The sequence below is a fragment of the Bos javanicus genome, chromosome 12 (assembly GCF_032452875.1).
Source record: "Bos javanicus breed banteng chromosome 12, ARS-OSU_banteng_1.0, whole genome shotgun sequence".
NCBI lineage: Eukaryota > Metazoa > Chordata > Mammalia > Artiodactyla > Bovidae > Bos > Bos javanicus.
This window is the reverse complement of record NC_083879.1, coordinates 73,496,355-73,523,944: the sequence shown is the minus strand read 5'-3', so window position 1 is coordinate 73,523,944 and position 27,590 is coordinate 73,496,355. Positions and strand designations below refer to the sequence as shown.

General features: G+C 43.7%; 1 protein-coding gene across 1 annotated transcript in view; it reads right to left on the bottom strand.

Annotated features, from left to right (window-relative positions):
• Window positions 1-26,889, bottom strand: part of DNAJC3 (DnaJ heat shock protein family (Hsp40) member C3) — a 67,211-nt gene extending 40,322 nt beyond the window's left edge. Inside the window, exons 1-2 of the mRNA XM_061435232.1 lie at window positions 26,632-26,889; window positions 4,547-4,657 (exon numbers count right to left, since the gene is read on the bottom strand). Of these exons, the coding sequence (XP_061291216.1) occupies window positions 4,547-4,657; window positions 26,632-26,713 (193 nt within the window). The 5' untranslated portion in view covers window positions 26,714-26,889. The remainder of the gene's footprint in view (window positions 1-4,546; window positions 4,658-26,631) is intronic.
• Between the last annotated feature and the right edge of the window lie 701 nt (window positions 26,890-27,590).

The window sequence follows — 27,590 nt, the reverse complement described above, 5'->3', positions numbered from 1 at the left end:
TATGCCAAAGCCTTTGACTGTGTGGATCACAATAAACTGTGGAAAATTCTGAAAGAGATGGGAATACCAGACCATCTGACCTGCCTCCTGAGAAATTTGTATGCAGGTCAAGAAGCAACAGTTACAACTGGACATGGAACAACAGACTGGTTCCAAATCGGGAAAGGAGTATGTTAAGGCTGTATATTGTCACCCTGCTTCTTTAATTTACATACAGAGTACATCATGAGAAACGCTGGGCTGAATAAAGCACAAGCTGGAATCAAGATTGCTGGGAGAAATATCAATAACCTCAGATATGCAGATGACACCACCGTTATGGCAGAAAGTGAAGAGGAACTAAAGTGCCTCTTGACCAAAGTGAAAAAGGAGAGTAAAAAAGTTGGCTTAAAACTCAGCATTCAGAAAACTAAGACCATGGCATCCGGTCCCATCACTTCATGGCAAATAGATGGGGAAACAATGCAAATAGTGACAGACTTTATTTTCTCCAAAATCATTGCAGATGATGACTGCAGCCATGAAATTAAAAAACACTTGCTACTTGGAAGAAAAGCTATGGCCAACCTAGACAGTATTTTAAAAAACAGAGACATTACTTTGCCAACAAAGGTCTGGCTAGTCAAGGCTATGGTTTTTCCAGTGGTCATGTATGGATGTGAGAGTTGGACTATAAAGAAAGCTGAGCACCGACGAATTGATGCTTTTGAACTGTGGTGTTGGAGAAGACTCTTGAGAGAGTCCCTTGGACTGCAAAGAGATCCAACCAGTCCATCCTAAAGGAGATTAGTCCTTGGTGTTCACTGGAAGGACTGATGCTGAAGCTGAAACTCCAGTACTTTGGCCACCTCATGCGAAGAACTGACTCATCTGAAAAGACCCTGAGGCTGGGAAAGATTGGAGGTGGGAGGACAAGGGGACAACAGAGGATGAGGTGGCTGGATGGCAGCACCGACTCAATAGACATGATTTTGAGTAAGCTCCGGAAGTTGGTGATGGACAGGGAAGCGTGGCGTCCTGCAGTCCATGTGGTCACAAAGAGTCAGACACAACTGAGTGACTAAACTGAACTAAAATTATGGGTGATATTTTACCACACACACACACACACAAATTGTACCTTTTACAGTAGGACAGCTCTTTGATCTACAACAGTAACTACAGTAACTGCACAACCTGCTGTCTAAAGGTCAGGAGACCTGGACTAACTCACTGTTCGCAAGAGGCTCTCACTAAGTCACTGGTTATCTGAAGCAGTGAGCATGGCCACACTAAATTTGATGTTTTGTAAATAAGATAACTGAAATAGAAGACCTACAGCTCTTTTCTCATAAACAAACACCTCTTACAAAGATTCAACAGGCCATGATACCACATCACCCCATCCCAATCTACTATATATTCCCATCGACTATAATTTAAAGTCTATTTTCTACGGTTAATTATAAAACATCAGTGTTTTATATAAATTAAAATGATGATTGTCTCAAAACATACAGGTCTTCCTCAAATTCTAGGAAGTGTACCATTTGAGAATCACTGCTACTTGCCAAATTACCATGAAGAGAATGACATTACTATTCAAATTCTGAATGCATTAGCAGTGTCTCACCCTATCCCTTTTCTGAATTTCACAAATAAATTACCATGTTTTAGCGTTACTAATTTATGTCTTTCAGTGTAGACAATAAACATTCTATTGGGTATTATTGGTATCTGTGGAATTCTTGTATGGTAGTGAAGCTAAAGAAAAATAGGCAGTCATTTTAAACGACGTTAACAATATGCCATGGCCCTTAATGTTCCTATTAATTTGTGAGATTAATGAAAGCAAATAATAAAGTACAAACTAAGTAGACATCTGCGGGGAGCCGGCGTGAGGAGCTCCGCCCGTGGCAAAGGTCATGAGGAAGGAGGCTCGGCATACGAAAAGGCGGGATCGAGCCTCAGGAGTCCCCCTGGAAATTCTTGCGCATCTACCCCCAACACCAGAGTCTGCCTATTTTCTGCTTTGTGCTCTCACCTACACCTCTGACAGTACGGGGGGCTGTCCCCCACTACCTCTCTCTGAAAAAGAGTGAACTTACAGCTCCAGTTAATAAAGTTCCTGGGTGTGATAGTGTTTCAACCTACAAACTCCTTTGGAAGTCCTCTAGCCTGCCTGAATAGGTTTTTCCGGCCACAGGTGATTGTTCAGAGCCTCCCAACTGTGAGAGGCACGAGATGTTCTAAAGTGTCTAAATACAGATTCCTTTGAGCAGTTAAAAAATTGATTAGAAATTGTATTGGTGAAGGGTTTTTCACTTGTTGGGCCAATGTTTGCTGCTAAGTTTCCATATCCCTTACCTGCTGTGTCCCTGGCAGTGTATTGATTAATATAAATGGTGTAAGTAGTAGCTTTAATGTTTGTAACCTTGGACCCTTGAGTTAATTCTTTTTCTTGTTATAGCCCACCACACCTTTGCCCTGTAGGAATGCAACTTTATCTAATGCTTTTGGAGGATGGCGCCTGACTAATCACCTTTAGAGAAAAATAAGTTTTCTGAAGAAAGGGTCTTAAAATGTTAACAAGCCTCCGGGCCAGAAGATGATGCAAATCACCTAAACTTTTGCATATGATAAGTTTGCAGGAAGAAAGCCTGGCTTATTGCATGACTCTACTCCTTCCCCCATTATCCTCTATGCATAATTTAAGGTATAAAAACTACTTTGGAAAATAAAGTGCGGGCCTTGTTCACCGAAGCTTGGTCTCCCCATGTCGTTCTTTCTCTCACCTTCTGGCTGAATTATTCAGCCTCTTTTCTCCGCTGAATTTCCTCACTGAGCTATCCTTATTTAACCACTCTTTATATCTTTAATTAACATTTAAATAAGCTGTTGTTTCCTCATCGCCAATGCTGCCTCCCCTTCAAATTCCCTGAATCCACTGGGGCTGGACCCCGGCAGACGTACATGTTTCTGCAACTATCCTCGCAGTAGCAAGAAAGAATATTTTTTAAGACTTGCATTATCGAAGGCAATAACTGCCATGCTGCAGCAATGAAGACAACTCAAATCACGGAAAACTGTGGGCTTGGGACACCCAGCCACACAGCACAGGCCTCTAACGAAAACTTAACTAGTACAGACGGTCATGCCAACAAACTGTGACTTTCCAAGGCCAGCTCATCATCAAAAGTGCACATAGTTAAAAAAACCCTATTAACACACTAACTCTGTTTTTAGAAACGTCTTAATTTTCAAAGACACAGTATTTCTATATTCCTTACACATGTGATTGTCCCCTATTTTCAAAGAAATCTTTATACACAGTTCTCTCATCTAATCTTCACAGAATGCACTTTTTTGAGTGGCAGGGTAAAAACTGCTGGGAACATGCAGGTAACTTCTTATTTAAGCCTACATTTTCTTACATAACTTGACCAACGTCACAGAATTATCAAGTGGCAAAGCTATGATTAAAATCTGGGTTTCCTATTATTCCAGACAGTTAGTAACATCAGTAATAAAAATCTAAAAAGCATGAAGAAAAACATCACCAAGCCAAAACCTACTTTTTGTTGATATAGTAAATTATAATAGAGTAATTCTTTTAGTGAGCAGAACTGTATCTGATTAAAAATGTTTCACTCCTTACTCTGCGGGTTGACTTGTCACTCTTAACCACCCCAAATAAAGGTGAGACTATATAAGTAAATTAAAAAGGAATGAAGAGTATCAATGTCAAAAAGCTTATATAGTGACTCATAAGAAAACCTTTAAGACCTCATTCACACCCTATTAACATTTATTCTGGTCATCTCATCTCTCATAGTCCTGTAAGATTAAACACTACAAAGACAGTTGATGCTATGGGCAGATACAAGCAAGCAGTAAAAAGTAACAGATTAAGGGGCAGAGGGAGTCTAACCAACAATGAACAGGCAATGAAGTGCAGGATTCCCCCAAAGACCTCCAAGTAACTATTACATTGTTGCTCTCAAATCATCAAGAAAATTAAACTGTATTCAATGAAATCTGTTTGAGAAGGCAGAAAAATATATACAGTACCTCCATACCTGCAGGTTCCACAACCACGGATATAAATACTTGGGAAAAAATTTTCTCAGAGCTATTTACAGAGCATCTGCATTACATTTACATAGTACTTGTACTATATTATGTATTATAAGTAACCTAGGGATGATTCAAAGTATACAGGAGGATGTGTGTAGGTTACATCCAAATACTACATTCCTTTTATATGAGGGACTTGAGTATCCACAGATCTTGGCATCCAAGGGGGTCCTGGAAGCAATCCCCTGAGGCTATCTAGAGATGACTATTGAGTCTCGATTACATTGAAAATTTTCTCATGTTAGACCCATATGTACTCAAGTGTTGTGTATTTACTTTATTAATCTATTTCACCCAGAATCCTGTAAACATTTTAAAATACTTTACTTAAACCATAAATACTATTTATTTTAAACGTAATCCCAAAAAAGCGCTACAAATCAGAATTCACCAAGACGGCCACTGCGTGTTTGGACGCCGAGATACAAACCTACTGCAGCGTGAAACTGAGATAACGCATCCGCGAGCTGTCCGGCTGCGAGCAGCTTCTTGCCCAATTCCAGATGCTTCTCAACATCTGCATTTACTCCACATTCAGCACCTAAAGTCAAACAAAAAAATAACAAATTAACTTTCCATGAACCACAAGTGAACTCTCACCAATACAATGTTAAAAATATAGTTGTCTGCTTCAGTCATCTACCCAGATGAAAAAAGTCACAGAAGCTGAAGTGAGCTAAAGAAAGCAACAATCAAGTACAGGGCTTCATTTTACAGTGTATAAGCCACCCGAAAATATATCCATATTAATAACCTCATCAGTCCAAAGAACATACCTACTCTACAAAATACAAGGAAAATTGGGTAACACAGTAACTAGCAAAAATACTTAAACTTTCTTGGTCAACAACAACAAAATCAGAACTGCTTTAACTAGAATCTCACTTTAATGAATATTAGAATTCACAGATGTATAGAACAGTCTTTTGGACTCTGTGGGAGAGGGAGAGGGTGGGATGATTGGGAGAATGGCATTGAAACATGTATAACATCATATATGAAACGAATGGCCAGTCCAGGCTCGATGCATGATACTGGATGCTTGGTGGTGCAATGGGATGACCCAGAGGGATGGTACGGGGAGGGAGAAGGGAGGGGGGTTCAGGATGCGGAACACGTGTACACCTGTGGCGGATTCATGTTGATGTATGGCAAAACCAATACAATATTGTAAAGTAATTAACCTCCAATTAAAATAAATAAATTTATACTAAAAAAAATAAAAATAAAACAAACAAAAAAATAGAATTCACTATAATAATCCAGCGGAGAAGGCACTGGCACCCCACTCCAGTACTCTTGCCTGGAAAATCCCATGGACAGAGGAGCCTGGTGGGCTGCAGTCCATGGGGTCGCTAAGAGTCGGATACGACTGAATGACTTCACTTTCACTTTTGACTTTCATGCATTGGAGAAGGAAATGGCAACCCACTCCAGTGTTGTTGCCTGGACAATCCCAGGGACAGCGGAACCGGTGGGCTGCCGTCTATGAGGTCGCACAGAGTCGGACATGACTGAAGTGACTTAGCAGTAGCATAATAATCAAGAACTTATTGAGCAACTACAGGGCACCAGGCACTGTGCTACGTATTTGGGATAAGTGAGCGAAACAAAAACCTCAGTCACTCGTGGCACCTGACATTACAGCAGCAGGAGTCAGACATAAGTACGGGAGGTGAAAAGGAGAGCTGCCTGGGTGGGGGCTCAGGAGCAGTGGGGCTTTCAGTATTAAACAAGGTGGTCAAGGACTCACCATGCAGGTATCTAAGAAAAGAGTTTGCCAAGAAGGACGACCACCAAGTGCGAAGGCCCTGGGGTGAGGCGCCTACCAGGCATGTTCCAGAAACAGCAGGGAGGTCTGGATGACCACCACAGAGCCAACGAGGGAGATGACAAATGAGATGAGGTCAGAGTAGTAGAGGGGCCTGACTGTTTTCAGCTTTGGTTTCACTCTGAGCAAAATGTGGACCTAGTGAGGAGCTGGGAGTAGAACAGCATCATCTGACCGACAGGCCAATAATCAACCGACGTGCCGCCTCTCAGCTCCACATCCATGCTCCAGTACGGACTGTAATAACGGACTGGGGTGGGTAAGCATTTTTCTTTACATTGAGCACAATGCTGGGCTTTGACAGGAAAGGGCGCTGAAGGGGCACTGCGGGAAGCTCCCCTCCTGGTTCCTTTCTTCTGGCCCCTGCCGCGGCGTGTGCAGGGGGCCCACCTCCAGAGGGGCCCTGTCCTAGCCACGAATCCAGGGTCCAGTCCCTAGGCCACCTGGAGCCTCGGTCACACACCACCTCCCACGAGGACACCACACACCTGAGAAGGTGGCTTCTTGCTTCCCCAGCTGCTGTGGACCAGCTCTAGCCCCGGCAACTCAGCAAACCTTTCTATCAACAAATGGGCTGCAACTGCACTGTCTCCAATGAGATCTGAACCCCAGCCTTGGGGAGGGGACCCCCTCCAGGCTGGCCCTTCCCTGGGGGACTGCCTCTCGGTTCTGGACTATCTATCCCACAGAGTTCCTTTGACCATTACAGTCACCCTCCTATCGTAACAGTTCTTTACATTAAACTTCCTCTTTTAAAATAACCATGAGGTTTCTGTCTCCTGAAGAGAACCAGACTTTCATACACAATTGGTATTGGGAGTGATTCCAAAACACAGAGCCACAAAAATGGGATTTAAGGAATGGTTTGGTCATGCCCTTGAGCTTGAGCGCTGTTGCTGAATTCTGTGTCAATGAGAAATGAGTTAGTAATTTATAGCAGGTATAGAATCAATTAATGAAGATATCATTTGCCGTTGACATGCTGCAAACTGAGACACACGGCTGGGAAACCCAAGTGGCTGCTGCACTTGACCATAATGGCAGTAATGATGAGAATAAGGACTGTGGGATGGATTCCTCGGAGCACACTGCAGTACCTAAAGAGGAAAGAAAAGCTCAGGGCTAACTCCTAGCTGAGAGATTCCACGGTAGCCCCTAAAACAAACTCTTAATGTTTTGTAGCCATAGCGATGATTTAGCTGGAAATTAAACAGAAAATTTAATTTTCAGGATCGCTGAATTAAAACAAAAGTTGAATTCAAAGCCTCTCCAAGTCTCTCCTAAGGTATTTAGAACATATTAATAAAGAATGGGACCCTCAAACTTAAAATGGAGACATCTGGTTGTAACCTACATGAAACGGACCAACTCAACCTCCCAGACCTTCTGAGCCTGCCTTACCCACAGAAGAAGCTTGCCTTCCATCGTCAGTGGCACCTCGGCTTCAACTGCTTAAAATTCCAAGGAAAATCACTCAGGGCAGAAGCCATGAAAGGCGATGCTCACTCAGATACACCTAACCACTCCAGATGTCACCAGGCACATATATTACTGTGACCTATAGAAAACAATTTACTACTCAATGCTCTGTCATTACCTAAATGGGAAGGGAATCTAAAACAGATGGGATATATGTGTAACTGATTCACTCTGAGGTAGAGCGGAAACTAACAACATTGTAAAGCAATGATACTCCAATAAAAACTTAAAGAAAAAACAGTTTATACACCAAAAGAATTGCAAGACTTTGCTGATAAACTAGCAGAAACCGATGGAACATGCATGGGAATGGATTCTAACGGTTTTAGATCAAGAAGAGTAGAATATAATACTGTATCTGGTCTCATTAACTGGTGTGTGCCCACCTTCTAGAATAGAGGTCAGCAAACTGCTTTTGTAAATAAAATCCTACTGGAACACAGTCACGCCCCTTCACTGCACCTGCTTAATGCTGCTTTCATGCTACAATGCAAAGTTGAGTAGTTCTGACAAAAATCACATAGCCCACCAAACTTAAAGACAACTATATTGAGAAAAGTCTTCTGTCAAAATTATCTTAAACTTTTCTCAGTACTTACAGTTAAAAGTCTCAGTTACATGGAAAATCCTTATATTGGGTAATACGCATTGAACATTATGTATTTATTAATCTATTTCACCCAGAATTGGTCAATATTTTTAAATATTTTATTTAAATAGCAAATAATATTTATTTTAAATGCTATCCCCAAAAGGGATTATAGAATTAGAATTCACTAAAATGGCTGCTGAGTGTTTTGGTTCCAAGATACAAACCTCCTGCAGCATGAAGCTGAGATAAAGCGGCAGCGAGCTGCCCAGCTGCAGGAAGTTTCTGATCAAGGAGAAGCGGGCTCTGCTGCTACAGTGGCAAAGAGGGGTATGCCTGGACCCTAGGGGACTCTCTGGGGCCTTAGTCCTTCCATGCCCAACACTAAAGATTAATTTTAAACTATAGCAACCAAAAAACAGGGCAGTTGAGCACTCAGACCCTTTAGAAATGAGGGTTTTGGTTACACCATCAGGTGAAGAAGCCAGAGGAGCTGAGGTTCCAGCAGAAGGCACGAGAAGTAAGGGACAGGAAGTTAACAAAGGATGCCATATATGTCAACTATGACCTCATGACTAATTACAGACTCGATGCAGCGGCTTTGCACATGTTCTCTTTGCTTGTTTATACACATCTGTTTATTGGTATCGGAAAAGGAAATGGCACCCCACTCCAGTACTCTTGCCTGGAAAATCCCATGGACAGAGGAGCCTGGTAGGCTGCAGTCCATGGGGTCACTAAGAGTCGGGCACGACTGAGCGACTTCACTTTCGCTTTTCACTTTCATGCATTGGAGAAGGAAATGGCACCCCACTCCAGTGTTCTTGCCTGGAGAATCCCAGGGACAGGGGAGCCTAGTGGGCTGCCGTCTATGGGGTCCCACAGAGTCGGACACGACTGAAGTGACTTAGCAGCAGCAGTTTATTTGTATATAGTCAAGCCTCACAATTCAGACTGTGTCTCAGAATTTGCCCACTCACTAAAATTTATCTGTAACCCCCTAAAACTCATTTGTAATCTCCAAACTAATATTCAGGGCCCCCTGGCGGTCATTTGAGGACATGTGTATGTGCAGAACGGTAACACACCGGGACACTTGAAGAGCATGTTCCGGCTGAAGTCAAACAAGGTGATTCTCCTTCTTCCTGTGTCAGCTCTCATGTTTTAAACAAGTGTCCTCTATGGTTTTTACTTTCCTTCTTTTTCACTGATTTCACTGTTTAAAACTGGCCCCCAAGCATAGTACTTCCTAATGTTCCTAAACACAACAGAGCATACTGGGCCTTTCAAAAAAAATACGTTTGGGGAATTCCCTGGTGATCCAATGGTTAAGACTCTGAGCTTCCACTGTCAGGGATGTGGGTTCAATCCCTAGTAGGGGAAATAAGATCCTGCAAGCTATATGGTACAAGCAAAACACTTTCAAGAAAAGAAAACATGTTTGTCAGATAAGCTTCACTCAGACATGAATGATAACGCTGCTGGCCATGAATTCAATGTTAGTCAATTATATTAAACAAGATATTTTTAAACAGAAAGTCACACAAACAAGGTTACATTTTGATCTGTTGACAAACATGTAGTGACCTGAGGCCTTGCAGGATCCTAAGCCCGAATTTTCTCCCACGTGCAGTGGTTTAATATTTGCTAATTCAACATTCATAATGACATATGGAGTATAACTACCATGAACAAAGAGAATTGACTGTACTAATCGTATTTTCTCCAGTTTCCATTTTTATTTACAAGCTGTTGAAATTAACTTTACAATTTAGTTTTTATATAACTAAGTACCGAACAGGACAGTGGTAATTAATACAGTCAGTAATGGACCCAGTGACTGTTGAAAACACCTTAACCAGGATACAGGCGAGCGTTTCTTCATTTACAAGAAGACCTGCACCTTGTTAGGTAGAAAATAGACTCTTTTTGTTGTTCTAAAGTTCAAATGCGTGTAGAAGGGGCACATGGAAACTAAATGCCACAGCATTTCTCTTTCACAATGAAAATGATGTTGCGCTTTTCAGTGTGCTAAGGAGACACTGCAGGGAAAACAATCTGAACAGCCATCACTTGAGAGGGTGGAGACAGGACTGGGAAGGAGCAGAAGAAATGTCTCTGGGGTGCTGAGAGTGCTCCAACCCTGATGACGGCGAGGGCTGCACAAGCACATGCAGTTATCAAAATCCAGCAAGTATATACTTTAAAACGGACATTTTATTGTATACAAATTTTACCCCTGCAAAAAACAAATGCTAATGACATACATGTTAAAGTATTTAGGGACATGTGCACAGATATTATTTTGAAAATTATTTTTTCAAAAGGATTAATGGATAGAAAAATGCCCAGATGGATATGTATTAAAAACATGTGTAGTAATTACATTAATAGTAGAATTTAGGTGATAGGTACAGGACTGTACACAATAAAATTGTTTCAACTTTACACCATGTTTAATAATAAAATGTTGGAAAAGCATACAACACAGTACGTGTTAGGATGGAAGGAATACACAAAGGGCTCTGAGAGGGCACAAGTAGAGGCACCTAACGCCTACAATTAAAACTGAATAAAATTTAACATTCAATTTGTCAGTCTCACTACTCACAGCATAAATGCCGCTTAGCTAATGGCGAGTGTGTGGGACAGTAAGGGTAACAGAGAACATTTCCCAGCATCACAGAAAGTTCTCCTGGACAGTGCTGGGTTGGGGGGACACGGTGTTCCCTGAGGTCTCCCCTGAAGGACAAGTGAGAAGGATGGACCTATGTGCCAAGCCTGAAGAGGGAATCCAGCATTCTGAACACAAAGAACATCGTATCTTTATAAAAGCCAAGAACTCAAGATTAATGAGGCTTTCCGAGAACTCAGAGTCCAGTACCGCAGCCAGCTCTCCTCTCCACCATGCCTTCGCTACTGAGTGGGTCTTTCTCACTACTTTCTCTGCTAGAAGATGCCAGTAAACAGCCAGAAGGAAAGAGGGAAATCAATCAAGTCCCAGTGACAGTAACTCAGGTAACATGATGCTGACTAGACCATGTAGTAGCAGCAGTGCAAACAGAGAAAACAGACTGCGGAGAAAAATTACCAGAGAGGAAAAGGCTACACGTGACTTACGTTAACTGTCTGAACAGGGGTCAAGTGAAGAAAGAGATGGAGTCCAGGAAGACAGCCAGAGCAAACTATCTGAACAACTGCCTGCCATTTCAATCATCAAAAGCTAGTGAATTTCTGATTTCATCTAATACAGCAAAAAGCCAAATGAAATACACTTTACCTTACTCTTCACCCTACTAAACAAAGTAGCTTTTCATATGCCCAGTCTGCATTTTCTGGGTTTCTGTGTAGTGTTTTATTACACTGGTTGCCTGCTGGAGCCCTCTAAATAAGGAAGGAAATAGGAAGGGGAAAAAAAAGAAGGAAGGAGGAAACCTTAAATTGGCGGTCTCCAAAACTCAGGGTCCTAAAGCTACAATTCAAAGAGATAAAATGCACCCCTAGGTTTATAGCAGCGCTATTCACAATAACCAAGACGTGGAAACAATCGAAAAATCTCCATCGACAGATGAACGGATAAAGAAGATGTGGTACATATACACAGTGGAATACTGCTCAGCCATGAAAAAGAATGAAATCATGCCATCTGCAGCACCATGCATGCACCTAGAGATCAGCAAACTAAGTGCAGTCGGTCAGAAAGACAAATACCATGCACGTAAATGTGGGGTCTAAAGTACGACACACATGAACTTATCTACTTCTACAGAAACACACTCACAGGGACAGAGAGCAGACTTGTAGTTGCCAAGGGGGACAGAGGGACTGGAACTTTGGGATTACCGTTTTATATATAAAATGGATAAACAAAAAGGCCCGCTGTGTAGCACAGAGGACTATATTCAATATCTTGTGATAAACCATAAAAGAATATGAAAAAGAATGTGTATTTATACATGTATATGTATGTATAACTGGATCGCTGGGCTGTAGAGCAGAAACTAATACATTATGGTAAGTCAAGTATACTTCAATACAATAAATTAAAAGAAAAAACAAAACTCAGGATCCTACAAAGTCCTATTTGTTGGGGGGCAATAATGTGAAAACGTCTAACCTATTTAAGAGTATGTGCATATAATCTGGAGAAATTAGTTGGGGGTTTTCAGTGAACTAGGAAAGCACTGTTATTTTTTATTTTTCCCATTTAAAATGAAGACACAGGCTCCTAACCTGTATCTTCAGAGAAAGTCAGTATGCTATATAGACTTAGAAACTGATTATATTCAGAATGTGAGAGTCAACTGTAGTTTCACCTAATTCCGTATCATATCCAAAAATACAACCTGCTTTTCATAATGAAGATTATGGAAATTAACGTTTTACTTAACAGACGTTACTGAACACTGTATAAAATTGCGGCCTTAACAGAAATGAATAAGAAAGCAATGAGGAGAATCCTACAGGCTTTAGCTTTATGAGAACTCCCCAGCCTACAGGGCAATCACTGACTCTGGAGAGAGGCTATTTTCCAGCATCGCGTTGGAGTTTCCACCACATAATGAAGTATTTACAGAATATATCATGTGCAGGGACTGCCTTCAAAATAATCTTGGGGAGGAGGATGAAAGTGTAGACAAATGCATCCACCAAGTGCTGGTAATTTTTGAAGTGGGGTGACAAGGTCACAGCCATGAAACGAAAAGATGCTTGCTCCTTGGAAGAAAAGCTATGACCAACCTAGACAGCACATTAAAAAGCAGAGACATACTTTGCCAACAAAGGTCAGTCTAGTCAAAGTTATGGTTTTTCCAGTAGTCACGTATGGATGTGAGAGTTGGACTATAAAGAAAGCTGAGCGCCGAAGAATTGATGCTTTTGAACTGTGGTGTTGGAGAAGACTCTTGAGAGTCCCTTGGACTGCAAGGAGACCCAACCAGTCAATCCTAGAGGAAATCACTCCTGAATATTCATTGGAAGGATGGATGCTGAAGCTAGAACTCCACTACTTTGGCCACCTGATGCGAAGAACTGACTCACTGGAAAAGACCCTGATGCTGGGAAAGATTGAAGGCGGGAGGAGAAGGGGACAACAGAGGATGAGATGGTTGGATGGCATCACCAATGGGTGTGAGTTTGCGTAATCTCCGGGAGCTGGTGATGGACAGGGAGGCCTGGCGTGCTGCAGTCCATGGGGTTGCAAAGAGTCAGACACGACTGAGCAACCGAACTGAACTGACAGGACACAGTGGTACACAATACTATTTTCTATAATTTGGTGTATTTTTAAGATTTTCCAAGAACAAAATTTAACTTACATCCTTTCAATGAAGAAATAACTCGCTGATAGAAATTACCTCTTAGCTTTAAAGAAAAAAATTTTTTTAAGAAAGTGGTCCATAGGAAATAGAAAAAAACAGTCACCTAACTAAGCACATGAGCCTACTTCCCAATAGGCTCAAATTCTAGAAATGACAAGATTTATTTAAGGAGATACATCCATAACCTCACTGAAAAACAAAATTCTTTTTTAAGAAGAAGAGGACCATCTGAAAAACAGAAATTTTGGAAAAATTCTCAAAACATAAAACGGACAGGATGAGACTGGTGGGCAAAATCATATCCAAACACCTTCTCAGGAGAGGTATGCCGTGAGGTGGCTGCAGCTCTCTGGGAGACCCAGAGAGCTGAAACCAGGGAAAGGAAGGAAGAGGTCCTGAAGACTTCTTAGCCTCCAGACAGGCAGTCAGCCTTCTCTCACAATCAGAATTCAAAGACAGGCAACAAGCAATTCTGAAAAACAAAAATGAGCGTTAAAACCTATCCTTATGAAACCAATACCAAACAAGAGAATTAAGGAACCAAAATTGGTGGTGCAAATAGGCAAAAAATTCTAAAAATGAAGATAACTGACATCCTTACAGATCCACAGGATGCAACACACATTAAAAAACAGACCAGTGTCCATGCAGACTGCTCTAGCAGTGGGGATGCAGTGTAATAAAGACAGACAAGCAAATCACTCCTGCCAGAGGACAGGAAGCGGTGCTTAATATAGTGCTTAGGAGTCAATAACTTCTCCCTGAGTTAGAACATAAAAGGCAGGAGAGCAGTCCCAAGTGACAAAAAGCCGCCAGCATGCCAAAATATGATCAGGCAAGTAGTACCAAACAAGTGCAGGCTTGGGCAGAACCAAGCTCAACATTAAGGCATCACGAAGAGGCTCCCGGCTGGCAGGATGGGTCACACACAGCCTTGCAGGCTATGGTAAGAAATCTGGGTTTTACTCCAAGAGCAGAGGGACGTCACTGGATGGGTTTTCAGCAAGGAACTGACGATCTGATTTACATCCTAAAAAGATCACTTCGGCTGGCCGTGTGGAAAACAGATTAGAGGCGGGCAGGAATGGAAAGAACTGTGGTGGTGTGAACCACGGACAGCAAGTTGCGTTGGAGTAAACGTGTTCAGATTTCACTGATGCTTTAAAACAAGGATACAGTATGTACTTCTGTGCAGTTTAGTTTTTTCCTCTGGTAAGAATGTATTCATGTGCTTATACAATAAAAAGAAAACAAACTGAGCAATGTGTTTTGTTAAAGATGTACTGATTATCACTTGAAACTGAAAACTTTTAGAGAATATTTGTTAACACTAAAGATATTTTATAACTAAGCAGCCAGTTAAGTCAAGAAAGAAGAGCAAAATACCCTGTCTCAAACATTTCTGTTAGACTGTAGTTCAAAGGTATAGCATTGTAATTAAATACTGCAGGGAATATTTTTAGATGATATAGATTCTAAAACTTAAAGCAGTCCTTATCTTTCATAAACACTAAAATATTTATAAACGAAATGATGTCATGTAAAATGTTCCGAAATAATCCACGGGTACAGATGGAATAAGATTGGTCAGGGGTTGTTAATTGTTAACACAGGGAGATGAGTACAGGGAGGTTCATAATATCATTCCCCACCTTGGTAAATGTAAGAAAATTTCACAAAGTAAGGTTTTACTTTAAATCTTTTTGGGCTTCCCTGATAGCTCAGCTGGTAGAGAATCGCCTGCAAGGCAGGAGACCCTGGTTTTCGATTCCTGGGTCAGGAAGATCCCCTGGAGACAGGACAGGCTACCCACTCCAGCATTCTTGGGCTTCCCTTATGGCTCAGCTGGTAAAGCATCTGCCTGCAATGCAGGGTACCTGGGTTCAATCCCTGGGTTGAGAAGATCCCCTGAAGAAGGGAAAGGCTAGCCACTCCAGTATTCTGGCCTGGAGAATTCTACTGACGGCGTCCATGGGGTCGCAGAGAGTCTGACACAACAGAGCAACTTTCACTTACTTAAATCTTTTTAAGGGATAGGGGTAGGGAAGTTAAAACAATTAAAGGCAGTTCATTTTGATTTTTTAAAGGTAAATTCTAACATAAACTCTACCTCCACATTTACTCTACCTCCATAAACATTTAGAGTTCCCAGTATAAAGTTTAAAAGATTGTGCATCACATGTACAAATGTGTGTACAGAAAACATGTTAAAATGACACTAAAAAGAGACTGAACTAGGGATCAAGTAAGAATGGTGAAAATGCTGTGGCTGAACTCTCTAACCATCCAGTCTATTACAGCTGATAAAATTAATTTCAAAGGCAAGCTGATGGATTTATCTATGTGCTCACAACACGTAAAGGAAGCAGTCTTCCAATTATCAAGATTTCAAACAACTCCCATTTAATTTTCTCAAAGGGACAATCAGATCAATGTACTCAGTAGAGGATTTCAGATTGCTGGAGGAAGAAATCTGGATAGCAGCTAAACCATTAGTCACAGCACTTTCCTTATCCAGTCACGAAAATGTCTAACAGGAAAGATGTAACACAGAAGGAAATTAAGAAATAAAAAAAAAAAAAAAACATGCTGAATACTTTCAGAATATCTATTTCACTTAATTTTCACAACAAACCTAGAAAATAAACCTCTTTCATACTGTGATAACTGAGGAATCTAAGGCTCAGAGAAGTCACCCAAGCTACCTGAAGACTCATGGTAACTGTCAGAACATGACTCAATTTCAAAGCCTAGTTTTATTTGCAGCACAACTCAGAAACCTTTCCACCACATAAACCAGGCTAAGCTCTCTCTCCACAGTTGCTCAGCCTTGCATGCCTCACTTACCCAACCCATCATTTAATGGAACATTTTAACCACAATCTGTTCCAATCTCACAGGTAGACTCTGAGGTTTAGTGGGAGCCAAGGGTACATTTGCAAAGTTCTTTCAACTATTTATTCCAGATGCCTCAGGCCACACATTCTACAGAGAGCCACTGCAGTTTCCTGCTTCAACAGTGCTTGCCAGAGGCTGGACCGAACCAGCACTGCCACACCTCCAACCGGCACCCTGGAGGGTGCCTCGGCCACCTGCCACGACGACAGAGCGCACCTCGAAGGTGTGCCCAAGCGATCACCAGGACTCCGCGGCCGCCATCAACTGCCAGATCCAGCTGGCGCTTCTTGCCTCCTGCATCTCCCTGGCCATGTCTTGCTGCTTTGATCCTGACGGTGCGGCTGTGAAGGATACGCCAAATTTCTTCAGCAGTCTCATGAGGACAGAAAATATGCGGAGACACTGATGAAGCTACAAGCCAACAAGGCGGCTGAATCCCAAATTCTTCAGGGTATCAAGAAACTAAACCAGGAGGACTTGGAGAGCAAGCCGGTGGAACACAACAGAACACGTGTTACTCCTGAAAAGCACCTAAGGGAACTGCACAAGCTGGTTACTGACTAGACAATACCCACTTGGGCAACTTCCCCGAGACTCTTTACCTGAATGAGCAGATGAAATCCAAAGACCTGGGTGACCACGACACCAGCGTGCACCAGATGGGGGCCCTCGAATCTGGCATGGCAGAGGATCTCTCTGACAAGCACACCCTGGGGGACAGAGACCCTGAGAGCTGAGCCCCAGGCTGGCTTCCCACAGCCACAGGGCCACTTTCTTGGTCACTGAGGCCGTGCGTGCATGTTCGGGTTACCGTGACCTTTTCTATAAGTTGGACCAAAACATCCACCTAGGCTCTTTCATTTGCACTAGTCCTTCAAATAAAGCAACGGGGTGTCCCTCCAAAGAGTGTTCTATACTGTCACCCCAGAGGTCCAGTTCCTCTCCAAACTAAGCTTCTCTTGCCTTCAATGATTGAAAGCGGTATCCAGCATTTCTTGTGCCTTTTACCTAAAACTCAGATCCTTATCATGTTACTATCTTATCTAACATCACTCCCACCTAACAATGTGATAAGTAAATACCACTTCCTCTATACAAATTTCAGTCTTCCAGGGAGAATTGATTATCATCCCCCTGTGCACCCCGGTCACTTCTCCTAACGGAACTTGCCACAGCATGTAAGTGGTGGCTGTGTAGCCCCTTTCCCCGCAAGAGAGAGGGCATGCCTCCTAACTGGGATATTTCCCCACCTTCCTCCAAGGCCAGCCCCCTGCTACAGCCAGAGAAATCCTCCCAAAATGCATTCCTAATAACAATTCTGCAGTGTTTGCACAGCACTGGAGAGATTCAGTCCAAGTCCCTTCAGATCTAAAGGCAAACAGGATCCTGCATAATCAGGTCCCTCATCTGGGTCCAGCCTCCTCACCCCTCACTCTCAAACGCTAAAGAATCTGCCTGCAATGTGGGAGACCTAGGTTCGATCCCTGGGTGGGGAAGATCCCCTGGAGTAGGGAATGGCAACCCACTCCAGTATTCTTGCTTGGAGAATTCCATGGACAGAGGAGCCTGGTGGGCTACAGTCCATGGGGTCACAAAGAGACAAACACGACTGAGTGACTGACACACACAGACAGCACAGGGAACGGGCGGAACCTCCCTGAACACACCAGTTCTCACGCTGCATCCCTTTCAACTTGCCGTTCCACAGAAACGCCTTCCCCACCTGCCCCCCTGGCAAAGTTCCCTCCTCCATCAGGATTCTGCCCTCACACGCAGTTCCCCTGTGAAACTTTCCCTCACTACTTGGGTGAGAAGGCGGGGACGCTCCTCCTCCACTACTTCCCTGTGCATCCCTCCACTCACAGGCACAGGACTTCACTCTGCAATCCCCCAGCCTCAATAAGCTGGCCTGCACAGCTGGCCTGCCAAGTCCCAGACCTGACCAAAACAAGCCTGAGAGAACGAACTGCCTTTTCTTCTTTATATACCACCGAGTCCAGTACCTTGCACAAAGTGGTACTCAAAATTTATTGAATGCTGCTGCTGCTGCTAAGTCGCTTTAGTCGTGTCCGACTCTGTGCGACCCCAGAGACAGCAGCCCACCAGGCTCCCCCGTCCCTGGGATTCTCCAGGCAAGAACACTGGAGTGGGTTGCCATTTCCTTCTCCAATGCATGAAAGTGAAAAGTGAAAGTGAAGTTGCTCAGTCGTATCCGACTCTTAGCGACCCCATGGACTGCAGCCTACCAAGCTCCTCTGTCCATGGATTCTCCAGGCAAGAGTACTGAATGAATGTAACTAAATTCCTTCTTTCTTAAATGTATTATAGTTCATCAATATAATAGAACCTAAGATACACAATAACAATTATAAAAATCAAACCCACCAAAGATTCGTACAGACACTAATATGTTTCTTTAAAAATTGTAAATGTGGCTGCTTCTGCAGTATCTCAACTGTGTATTTTAAGCCATGGATAATTTTTATTCCTTTGCCACATCCTGGGAGACAGTGACAATGAGAGAGGCCTCCTACTTCTGAGAGATAAGACAACCAAACATCCTGCTGTCTTCTGAGCAGCAATAAACAAACAGGTTTCTCCACAGACAAGAGTCAGCCAAAGGTCAGCCAAATATACAGCATGGACGGGGGAAAAGGTGAAGCAGCTAAGTCTTGTACTGAAGTTATTAACAGTATTGCTGCTGCTAAGTCGCTTCAGTCGTGTCCAACTCTGTGCGACCCCACAGACGGCAGCCCACCAGGCCCCCCCCAAGATCTGTCATATTTTTACAGAGCAAAAACTAAACAATTTTAAGAAACAAAGTTGAGGGCTTAAAAAGTATGATGTGCTGAGAGTCACAACCAAGACTGGAACAACCAGACTGAAAAAGTCAAGAACAAAAGGTTAGAGACGCGAAGGCTCAAGCCAAGGCCAGGTGGCAGAAGGGAAGCTAGCCCGGTGGGGTGGTGTTCAGGCTGGAGCACTTAAGAGTGTCAGGAAGAAAGAGAACTTTAAGATCATTCTAAAACCGAACATAGGCGGGGAAAAAGAACACAATGCAGGGAGGAAAAAAGTACTGTCTATAAAAGGTCCTATCTAAATTCAAGATCAGAGCAAGACGGGTCAGAGAAAGAAGTCTCAAGACAGAAACAGAACACAGTGGAATCTGGCTCTTCTCCAAAGAACAGGAAGTTCATTATCTTCACAATTCCACAGTCGAGTAAGGACCAATGACAAAACAGTTTTAATAAAAATACACTGAGCTGGAACCCCTAGACCTTGCAAGCATCTCTTTCCAATCACCCTAGACTAAAAACTGTTTTAGTATTCAAAGCCAAAAGTTTCCAGGTGGCAGGTGGTAAAGAATCCACCTGCCAATACAGGAGACAGCAGAGACACGGGTTCGATCCCTGGGACAGGAAGATTCCCCGGAGGAGGGAAGATCCCCTGGAGGAGGAAATGACAACCTGCTCCAGTATTCTATTACAGTCCATGTTGCTGCAAAGAGTCGGACATAAGTGAGCACATGTGCGCACACACAGCCAGACTTAAAACGGAGCACGTGCACGCGCGCACACACACAGACTTAAAGGAAGTTATGTAGCAAGTACATACGAACCATGTCTGCACCAAAATCTTCCTGGGTAAACTAGGAAAATAAAATCTATTGTAACCACGTTTGCTCAATTCCAATGGACTTTAGTCTTCGCTTCAGTTAAATGTGAAAGCATAAATGTTGTGATGGGTTTCCTTTTTCAATGAATTTTAACTTGGAAAATCAGTTTAGAAGCGTTCATATTTAAAAAAAGTTAGAACAGTCAACCTCACTCATCCATTTTGAAAACATTTATTGCAAATCTACTTCATGTCAACATAGTTTAGGTATAGAGATTAACAGCACTTTCCATAAAGCTTATATTCTAGAGAGGCAGACAGACAAGAAATACAAATCAAGTAACTGAGGACAACATTAAGTTTTATGAAGAAAACACAAAAAGGGAAAGGGAGATTATTAACTGACCTAGAGCATGCTTCTTAAACAGCATGTCAGGGCTGAAATATGAATGCTCATTTGGAAAGCTGTTCTCTGAAACCTTCAGAGTATAGGAACAACAAGAATAAAGACACCTACATCAGAAATGAGCTGGGCATGTGGAAGTCAAGTTGATGTGGCAGGAGCCCAGTGAAGGAGAAGATTAAGATGAGAAAAGATCTAAGTAAACAGGAGTCAGATACATAAGGCTTTGCAGGCTCTACTGTGTTGAGAAGAGAATAGAAGATGAGGATGTAGCGAGAGAGACTACCAAGGACTCTCTGATCTGAAGTTCCCCTCTCAAGAGAAACAATGATACTGTTCAGTAGCTACAGTGACACATAACATCAAAGCCCAGTTTAAGACGGAAACACTACAGCGTGCTGGAGTGCTGATGTCAGAGCCCCAGTAGAGGAAGAAAGTGATGGTGCAGGAGAAAAACAGCAACTGTAGAAGCAGTCGTTTCAGATGGTGACAGGAAACGGAATCCAAGCCATAAGTATAAAATTGGATTTTGCCAAGAGGAGGGATTTTTTTTTTTAATCATTAATGTTTTTAATCATTAAGTAGCAGAATGGGTACAGATGCAGGTGGTAGGCTACTAAATTCAGAGGTAGAAAGAAGAAGAAACTGCCCTGTGACGGCTTTCATTTTCTCAATAAAGACAAAGTCTAAAACAGCAGTCCCCAACTTTTTAGCACCAGGGACAGGTTTCCTAGAAGACAATTTTTCCACGGATAGGGTTGGGGAGAGGAGACAGTTTCAGGATGATTCAAGCACACCACATTTACTGTGTGCTTTGTTTCTATTATCATCACGTCAGCTTCACTTCAGATCAACAGGCATGAGATCTGGAGGTTGGGGACCCCTGGTCACAAAGAACGGGCAAGAGGGACTTTCCTGGTGGTGCAGTGGCTAAGACTCTGAGTTCCCAACGCAGGGGATCTGGGTTCCATCCCTGGTCAGGGAACTAGATCTAAGATGCCACAGCTAAGACCTTGTGCAGCCAAAAACAAAGAATGAGGAAGAAAAGAAAGGAGGATTTCAACTGGAGATTTAAGGAAAGAAGAAAAGGTCTGAGACACTAACTTTCAAGAACACTAGGGAACTGTAGGAATTGTAGGTAGGAATGCTAGCAGTACTGAGTATGCACTGGAAAGAGAGACTATACGCTTAAAATGAGACCTGTCAGCAAGGTTATCGTCATTTTTCTCCATCCATGATCAGCTCTGAGGTTCAACAAACCAGTTGGCCAGGTTGAATTTAAATCAGTTCAAATTTTGGCAAGTGAATAAAACCAAAGTTTACATGGACAAGAAAATTAAAGGGTGCTTCCAATGGACTGACTACAAGATAGATCATGAAATCCACATTGAGCAAGTAGCAAGAGAACACAGATGCTTCACAAAACATGTGTTATATCCCCAAGTTGTCTATAAATGCAAAGACAAAAGCCAAGAGTTCTATACTGCGTGTAGCTCACCTATAAAGAGCACTACAGTGAAGCCTCTGCTAGCCGATTAAATGAGTCTTCGTATTCTAGAACTCCGAATGACACAAACTCATCAGACTTTTAAAACTTATCTTCAAAAATTTAAAAAGCAGTATCCCAAAGATCTTGAAAAATCAATTTATGGCTGATATGATGTTTTTGTTCTTAAGAGCAAGTGACTGCGTTCCCATGATATTTCCATAAAAAGAAACATTAATAACTGGACAATAATCAAAGGAACACTATGGCAAGAGAAATTAAACTTAACCACAATTCATTAACTTCATATGGGAAAGTAAAGCCTATTGACTATTGGCCATTCCGTTTCAGCACAACTCCCCCCATCCCACAGTAACTAAACTACTCCATTTCTGGGCACTTGCTCAGTAAATACTAACTAGTCAAGTGAATTGGGACCTGGACACTACTGCTAAATAATAGCCTATACCATTAGATGAACTTAAAATAACTTTCTAGAAGCTCTCTGATAGTCTGCTACAATACTTAGTTTACAGAAGTTACCCCTTATTCTCAGGGAATACATTCCAAAATCCCTGTGGTTATCAAAACACGGATAGTACTGAACCCTATATATACATTTAGGGCTTCCCTGATAGCTCAATTGGTAAAGAATCTGCCTGAAATGCAGGAGACCCCGGTTCGATTACTGAGTCAGGAAGAGCCACTGGAGTCGGGATAGGCTACCCACTCTGGTATTCTTCGGCTTCCTTGTGGCTCAGCTGGTGAAGAATCTGCCCACAATGCAGGAGACCTGAGTTCGAACCCTGGATTGGGAAGATCCCCTGGAGAAGAGAAAGGCTACCCACTCCAGTATTCTGGCCTAGAAAATTCCATGGACTGTATAATGTGGTTGCAACGAGTCGGATATGACTGAGCGACTTTCACACACACACTATATACACATTATATTTTCCTATTCATACGCACTTATCATTATGATAAGGTTGATTTAAAAATTAGACAGAGATCAACAATAGTAAAAGAACAATTATCACAATATACTATAATAAAAGATGTGAATGTTGTGCCCTCTTCTCAAAATATCTTATTGTACAAATGGAATGCCTTTCCCATCTTACCTGAGCACTTATCAAAGACTGTGACCACAACTTCCTTAGTCTGAGGTGTGACAGTCAAACTAGCACAAATTACTTTTTCCTTTTTCACAATTTCACAGATAGGAGACTGATTCTTACCACAGATCTTAGCAACCGAGCACACAGTTTTGTTTTGTTTTTTCTTTCCTTACTAAGACACAGACTTTTTTCACTTAAAGGCAGCAGTTTACAGCTTCTCTTGGCATATCCAAACTTCCGAATTGTCAGCATCACCAGGTTTGCACTTTAGGGCCATTATTAAGTAAAAGAAGGGTTACCTGAACACAAGCTCTGCAACAGTGCTGATAATCCAGATGGCTACTAAGTGACAGGCTGGATACAGGGGACAAAGAGATGATTCATGGCCAGAGCAAGACCGTGTGAGATTTCATCATGCTATTCAGAAAGGTTTGCAATTTAAAACTTATGAATTGTTTATTTTGGGAATTTCCCATTTAATATTTCACACCACAGTTTACCACAAGTAACCGAAACCAAGAAAAGAGAAACCACAGGTAAGGGGAAGGGGGTATATAAATTACTGAAAGTCCTTTGCTTTTGCTATTTATTACCTTCATATTTAAATAATGTCAAGAAAATCCTAGCGAGCACAGTTCACATAAGAAATATCACCATCTTTTGTAACTATTCTTTCCCCAGCGTCCAAAGTATATGGTTTTGTCAGGTCAGTTCAGTGAAATAAAGATAAACTGAGTTCAGAAAGAATGTTAAGGAAGAAAGAGATAAAAGAAGGTTTGGTTCCCAGGTTATGTTCCCACTTAAATCACCAAATAGAACACACCATTAGCGGAGAATTAAAACAGCTTCCTTATCTGTAACATAAGAATACTAAAGCAGATAATACAAAAGTTTTTCTTCTGCTCCAAAAATTCTATTCCTAAACTAGTGCTTCAGACTTCCTTCTTTCAAAGGCCTTTTGGAAAAGGGCTGCTAAAAGATTTAACCTTTCAATTCATGAGCCTATTAAATAGTTTATTTCTCTGAATTACAATTAACCGAAAAGCCTAGGGAAACAAGTAAGTATTTTTAAATCCGACACAACTAGGCCCCCTAAGCTAATTACTGGGGACACTCTGCAATACAACTCTTTCATATTCACTCTCCTCACACCTGTTCTGTGTCTTCCGTCTCCAAGCCTGGGCCCAGTAGTGGAACCATGTGGTCCTAAGTGCCTCCAGAAAGACAGCTTAGAAAACTCAGACACACAACTTACTTGGGAAAACTCGAGCTAACAGCTTGCTTTCAGAGGTTCTTGCCTATCTTTACATCTCCATCAAATAAAATAGATACCTGGTTTACACAACAGATACCTAATTTAACTCCACTGCATAACTCATTATACCAGTGAGTCCTTTTCAGATATGCAAAATTTCAGGTCCCACCTAGACTTACTGAATCAAGGACTTTGGGAGTGAGGCTCACCACTTTGTTTAAAAAGGAATCCAGGTGACCACACACTCAAGCTTGAGAACCACTGTATTAAAGACGTCAGGAAAATTCTCTTCCTGTTCATTACTGCTGGTGGCAAACAAACAAATAGAAAGGCGGAATTTTCTCAGCTGCCAGTACTTACAAGTGCTTGGGCCCACAGGATACCCTCAGCCACTTAACTTCTGTCTCCAGTCCACAAGCAAGATGAACTTTAGAGTCAAATAATGTAAGTTCAACTTATGTCTCTTAGAGTTAACAGCTATGTGACCTTATCCAAGTTAAATTCTTAGAGCCTCAGTTTCCTCATCTGGAGAGTAGAAACAACATCTTGTACCTCCTTGAACAGGAGATAGCTTACAGAAAGGTGGCCAGGAGAGTGCCAGGCACCATCAATAAGTTTAGGAACTTTTTCCTTTCTTCTCTACCACCTGGACCAAGTCCCGGCCACTTCACACAGACAATACCCTAAAGAAGACAGCACTTTGGCACCCCTCTGTGAAATGTCACCATGCGTTCCACATTGGGTGAATAGCTCTCGGGTGAGGTTTTCCTTCTGGAAAATACTACAAGATAGAAATGAAGTGTTAAAGTCCTACAGAATCATATACAGAACAGTGATTCTAAAAAGACAGCCTATAAGCCAGTGGAAAAGGCAAACCTTACACAGGTGTATACCTGTGTAACTTAAAATAATAATTCACGTTAAGCAGAACATAGGCAACTTTCTCTTCAAAGTGAAGTATCAGTCCATCAGTGGTGTCCAACTCTTTGCAACCCCATGGACTATAGCCCACCAGGCTTCTCTGTCCATGGAATTCTTTAGGCCAGGACACTGGAGTGGGTTGCCACTCCCTTCTCCAGGGGATCTTCCTGACCCAGGGATCAAACCCAGGTCTCCCGCACTACAGGCGGATTCTTTACCATCTGAGCCACCAAGGAAGCTCAGTTTTCTCTTAAATGGCCAAAATTAATTAATGCTAACTGTACTACACTTCATAGGGTAGGAGATAGTTAACATTAAAATATGTAAAAGAAGTGGAATACATGACCTATATTAAAGGTCATGGTCCAGGCATTGCAGTTCCAATTCCATATATTTTTCTGGGGCAGCCTCACTGTCAAATTCTTTTTCCCAATGTTGCCATGCCACATATTCTGCTTTCTGATTTTAAAAAAAAATATGGTCCTCCGGAACACCACCCACCCCGCCCCGCCAAAAAAAAAAAAAAAAAACAGCTGCTATGAATAAGACCTAAAAATTGGAGAGTATTACTCTTTTTCCAAGTTGAAAATCTGGAGGGGATTTTACCAGCAGCAATTCCTGCCTTCAGCTCTTCACTCCCTCTAATACGAAATCCAATATTAAACTGTTTAATTTGACCTCCGTAACTACTAGCCTGTTCACGGGGCTGGAAACAGTTGAGTGCACGACATAACTTCACTATACTCGAATATTCCGCAGGGTAACCACGCTTGGAGCATCAGATCAATGGGCACTCCCGGCTTTCATTCTTACTCCTGCCCGCTGACAACTAAGACGGGACAACCCTCAGTTTCCTGTTAAGAGCAGCCAACATGCCAAACTGTAGGACTGAAGTGAAAATTAGCGTTCGTATCTTCTTAAAAGTGGATTCCCTACCACCCCACCCCCACCCCAGGGAACTCGTAAAAGGAAAGGTTGAGTGACACCAGACTGGAAACTGTAAAGCCACAAACTTTTAGTGCCTTGCCCGCCTGGAGCTTGAATTTCAGCAGCGGCTCCTTAACGCACCAAGCTAACAACTTCGAGACACAACCCAGAGCAGAGTGGGGTGACGGTTACTCACTTCTAACACCCAACACGACACTGTCCCCTCCACCTCCCGGAACTCCAAAGCCAAAGCACCCTCCCTTCGGGCCACCTTTACAGCCTCCTCCCAGCACCGCTGACCCGGAGCCCCCGGCGCCGATCGAGGGTCCCAAGCGAGGCCGGGACCGGACAGCCGCCCGGGTCTCCGCGCCCTAGGACTCCCCAGAAGTCGCCGCCCCGCTTCCCGCCGGCCCCACCGGCCCGGCTCCTCAGTCCATACCCGCGGTTCCGCGGCCCGCCGCTGCCCGCACCTCTCCCCCAGACAAACCCGGAACCGGGAGCCGGCCCCCGCCCTGGGGCGGGCTCAGGCCCAGGCCGGCCGCGGAGTCCCCGGCTCCCGCCCCGGCCGCCCCGAGACGCTCGACGGGGAAGCGCCGGGAGGCCTGGCCGCCCCTCCACCCCCCACCACACCCGGAGCGCGCCTCCTCCGGGCCGGGGCGGGACACGACTCACCTTCGTACTGCAGGTCCACCAGGACCAGCAGGAAAGGGAACACCGAGCCCAGCCGGCTGGTCACAGAGCCGGGGGCCACCATGTCCGAGAGCGCGGGCGCAGAGGAGGAGCAAAGCTGCGGGGCCCACCAGCCCCCCGCCGCGGCGCTCAGGCTGCAGCTGCGGCCGCCCGCCCGCAGTCTGCTCTCGCTCGGGCCTAAGGCGGCTGGCGCCTAGAGGAGGGAGGCGGCAGCGGCGGCGGCAGCGGCGGCGGGCGGGGCCCTAGCTACGCCACGCCCCCAGCGCCGCCGCGGCCCAATCGCCTCCTTCCTGGTTGCGCTTCTACTGGGCTCGCCGGGATCGTGGTTCGCGCTGATAGGCCGCGGGGGCCGCCGCCCCGCCCCGTCTCTGATAGGATAACGTGGAAGCACGAGACGAGGCTGCGTCCGCCGGTGGCGGAGCTGTCAGAAGCTCTAAACCGCCGCGGCCGGGCCGAGGGGAGGCGGCCCGGGGAGGCTTGTGTGGCGGCCGCCGAGTCCGCATGCGCAGGCCGCCCAACTCTTTTTGGGTCGGCCCCCAGCGCGCCGGCTTGGCTAGGAGGAGAAGGCTGTCAGCAATCCGAAGTTTTCCGGCTTGTTGTTTGGAGAGAGAGAGAAGGGAAGCCGCCGCGTCCGGGATGAGAAGCCAGACCTGATGCCAGGAAGTCTGCGGGGCTGGATCGCGGAACAGGACGAGTCGCAGAGCCTGCTGCCCTCCCGCTGAGTGTCTCGGAACTAATACGGACCGAACCCTGAGGAGGGCTCCAGAAACGATCAAGAGAACCTGGAGCGCAGTGAAGTAGGGTTAACCGATGGAGCCAGGAGTATTTCAGGGAGCTTTTCAGGCACAATCAAGTACGTTAGGGTCCTAAAGCAGGTTAAGTGAGAATGGCATGGAAACCTGGGACCCAACCCCCGACCGTCCAGGGGACCAGCGTGTCCA